The 3,945-nt window shown below is 36.1% G+C and overlaps 1 protein-coding gene across 1 annotated transcript; it reads left to right on the forward strand.

The window, feature by feature from the left end:
* Positions 1 to 247: 247 nt before the first annotated feature.
* Positions 248 to 3,675, forward strand: LOC137825740 (U-box domain-containing protein 9). Its single transcript, XM_068631496.1, has 2 exons — positions 248 to 977; positions 2,310 to 3,675. Exons 1-2 carry the CDS (start codon positions 681 to 683, stop codon positions 3,393 to 3,395), a joined length of 1,383 nt encoding a protein of 460 aa, XP_068487597.1. The 5' UTR covers positions 248 to 680; the 3' UTR covers positions 3,396 to 3,675.
* Positions 3,676 to 3,945: the final 270 nt, after the last annotated feature.

Genomic DNA, 3,945 nt, shown 5'->3' on the forward strand with positions numbered 1-3,945 from the left:
AGATATTATTTGTCCTTAAAACTTGTTATTTATATAAGCCAAATTTGCAAAGAGGAGTAAGTTCATAACTACGAAAGGAGAATTTGATGGTAAAATAATAATTTGGAGAGTCAATTTTGATGGGCAAATAGGAGAAGTAAAGTTTCCAAGAGACCAAATTGCAAATTTTATATATTTTAATATATAGCACACATGATGAATTTGAAGTAGTAAATTGGTAAAATGGAAGAAAAAGGTAATGTGAAACTTGGGGGATAAGACTAGGAGAATATTAGTAGTTTGATTTCTCTCTCATGGTCTCAGATTTTTGGGTGAATAGAGAAAAACTAAGGTGGAGTGGAGTTATGAGTTTGTGTCTTTATGGTTAAAGTCCTTGTTTTCCTCTCCACAGTTAAATGTTACTGAGAATAGAAGGCAGCAGAATAATAAAAGCAGCCAAACCGGCACATAGTGAGAGAGAGAGAGAGACTCACTCACTCACTCAGACAAATTTGCTTTCTTTTGAAAGAGAGAGGAGAAGATGAAACACAGGCTGCTCAACACCTGATACTCTCTGCTTCTCCATTCTCTAAACCAAATTTTCAATTTTTAATATAATTAAGCTTCTGGGGTTGTTGTAAAGTTGAAGGCTTTGGGGTGTGATCCATTGGGATCGTCATCATCATCATCATCATCATCACATGGCCAAGCCAGGGGTGTTGGAATCTGATCCAGGGGTGATGGTGAAGAAGGCCATAGAGTTGAAGAGGGAGCTGCAGAGGTTGGTGAAGTCCATTGTGGATGATGAGGATTGCAGCACCGAGACCATTGATCAGGCAAAAGAGACTCTTTGTGTTCTCAAGGAGTTGAAACTCAGAAAGAGGTCTTCTCTGTGTCTGAAGCTCCACAACAGGAATGTGTCATCTTGCCCTGATGAATTCAAGTGTCCTCTTTCCAAGGAATTGATGAGAGATCCTGTCATTGTGGCTTCTGGTCAGGTTAGTGTCAGAATTTGAACTGTAGAATAAGAAATCTTAACCTTCCAACATTTTTTTCCTGTTAGTCCTCTTATTTAGCCTATAAACAGAGTATTGACATGCTTTGATTTTTAAGATATTAAAGGTATTTGTTTTTACATGTAATACCCTTTTTTATGTAAAATATTAGAAGGATTGGTGAGCATTTTTTTTGTATAGAGTAACGACAACAACAATTTGCTCTGTTTGTGGTTTCTGAGGAAATGCTGGAAGCAGAAGGAAAAACAAAATAATTGGGGTGTTGTTATTATTGTTATTAGTTTGATAAACATCTGGGCACCCAGAAATATGAGTTGATGAATTATCCTGGTGAGGCGAAAAGGGTAGAAAGTTCTTAACAAAAATATTTTTTTTTAATTTCATTTCTTTAGGAATTAATTTAACTAAGGTGAAGATATAGATTCTGATTTTGGCCTTTTGTCCGTCTCTCTTTTTGCTGGAATTCCTGTACTTTATTCTATATTAAGTGACTAAAAAGTTATGGGAAAGATAGAAAAGGAATATATTCAGTTCTTTCCTTGTCCAGTGCAGAACCTTAGAGATATTTTTATTTTCTTTTGTTTAATGAAGTTAATAAATATAGTTCATGCTATCTATTTTAATAAATGTGATGGTAAATCGTTTCAACATTTGGAGTTGTGTTTTGCTCTGTTTTTTCTTTTTGTTTTCCTTCAATCCAAACAGTTCTAAACCTGTTTAACTGTGTGAGTGGGACTTGCTGCATTTTAGTTTGGAATAGTTTTACATCGGCTCTCAATGAAAGAGCAATAGCTAATACTTTTTGTTTGATGTGCCGAACTTCTGTGATCTTCCCTTTAGTTATGTAGTTAGCTTTACTGCATTTATGTTTCAAGTGTACATTTCAAGAAACAAAAAGGAGGAAAAAGAAAAAGAAAAAGGGCAATTTGATGATGTACCTATGATAGCCATTGTAGATGGAAAGAGAAGGAGTGGGAGGTGGAAAAAGAATAATATTCTGTGTCCATAAATATGATTCTTGAGTGAGTGGCGGTGGTGATTGTATCTTTGTGTAGAACTTTTGACTGGTTTTCTCAAAAGGGAATAATTAAAATCTAGTGTTCTTGGCATTTTTCTCTTTCTAAATTACTACAGTGATGTCTTCCACCACCCCAACTACCTTTTCTTTCTTTATGTCCTAGGCCTTTTTCTGTGCAATGATACTTCTGATTGGTTTTGAGTTTGAAACAGAAATGGAGATTGTGCAGATATTTTCCCTGTCTAATTATGAACAATGATTCATTTTGTTTCCCTCTTTTGGTTTCAATTATGCAGACATATGATAGATCTTTCATTCAAAAATGGCTAAATGCTGGAAACAGGACTTGCCCTCGAACGCATCAAGTCCTTTCACACACTGTTCTTACACCAAACCATCTAATAAGGGAAATGGTAGAACAATGGTTAAAAAACCAAGGGGTTGAATTGTCAAATACTGTTGAATACATTGATGAGGAAGGTTTAAACCAAGCAGACCGCGAGCATTTTCTTTGTTTGCTTAAGAAAATGTCATCAACACTTTCTGATCAGAAGACAGCTGCAAAAGAACTGCGCATGTTGACAAAGAAGCATCCTTGTTTCCGGGTACTTTTCTGCGATTCTGCAGATGCCATTCCCCAATTGCTCAAGCCAATTTGTGGGAGTGATTCTTTCAGCAGCATTCACCCTGATCTCCAAGAAGACGTAATCACAACACTCCTCAATATCTCTATTCATGATAACAACAAAAAGCTAGTGGCCGAAACTCCTATGGTAATTCCTCTCCTTATGAGAGCATTGAGATCTGGAACAATTGAAACAAGAAGCAATGCTGCAGCTGCCCTTTTCACTTTGTCAGCCATTGACTCAAACAAAGAAATCATAGGGAAATCAGGTGCCTTAAAGCCATTGATCGATCTCTTGGAAGAAGGGCATCCCTTAGCCATGAAGGATGTTGCTTCAGCAATTTTTAACATATGTGTAATGCATGAGAACAAGGCAAGAGCCGTGAAGGACGGTGCAGTGAGAGTGATTTTGACAAAGATAAAGAATCAGGTTCATGTTGATGAATTACTAGCCATCCTTGCACTGCTTTCAAGTCACCAGAGGGCTGTTCATGACATGGGAGATCTTGGAGCTGTGCCTAGCTTGCTAAGAATCATAAGGGAGAGTTCATGTGAACGTAACAAGGAGAATTGTGTAGCAATCCTTCAAACAATTTGTTTGTATGATAGATCAAAGTTGAAGGAAATAAGGGAAGAGGAGAACAGCCACAAAACAATCTCTGAGCTAGCACAGAGTGGAACATCAAGGGCTAAGAGGAAAGCAAGTGGAATTCTTGAGAGACTGAACAGGGTTGTTAATATCACACACACTGCATAATGTCTCTTGAGCCCTCTCTCAAGGTACATTACATCGTATATTCTGCATCTGTCTCAAGAACTCCACAACTTTAAGTTGTTTAAAGTTAAAAATCAGTCAGAAATTCTGTCTCTTCACCAATTTTTGTACATTCCTTTTTCTGACTCATCTTCATCAGTTAGTGACTGAATAAACTCATCTGCTCTTTGCCTCCAAATTGTTCAAAATCTCTCTCTACCAAGGATGTTTGGGCTTAAAACTTTTAGTTATGTTTATAATATATCATCTCTACTTTACATTATACAGTGTTATGAAAAGAACATTAGGATAGAAAACAAAACAAGTTTAGTGCAAGGCTTCATGGTCTCATATTTTCATGCTATCACTGCACTGCACCTTTTTAACTAACCATCACATTCCTTGCTAATAATCACATGGGGAAATGAATCACTGTCAATAACTACTTTCATACTTCCAATTCTACAATTTGTATTACCTATTTTCTTTTCTTTTATTTTAATTTTCAATGTATTTATTTACACAATTCTTTTATTTACTTATTCATTTTTTT

The sequence above is a fragment of the Phaseolus vulgaris genome, chromosome 8, assembly GCF_000499845.2.
Source record: "Phaseolus vulgaris cultivar G19833 chromosome 8, P. vulgaris v2.0, whole genome shotgun sequence".
Classification (NCBI taxonomy): domain Eukaryota; kingdom Viridiplantae; phylum Streptophyta; class Magnoliopsida; order Fabales; family Fabaceae; genus Phaseolus; species Phaseolus vulgaris.

Coding starts and splice junctions, on each gene's coding strand:
- LOC137825740 (XM_068631496.1), top strand. CDS start 681: ATGGCCAAGCCAGGGGTGTTGGAATCTGATCCAGGGGTGATGGTGAAG. Junction 978..2,309: donor TCATTGTGGCTTCTGGTCAG/GTTAGTGTCAGA, acceptor TCAATTATGCAG/ACATATGATAGATCTTTCAT.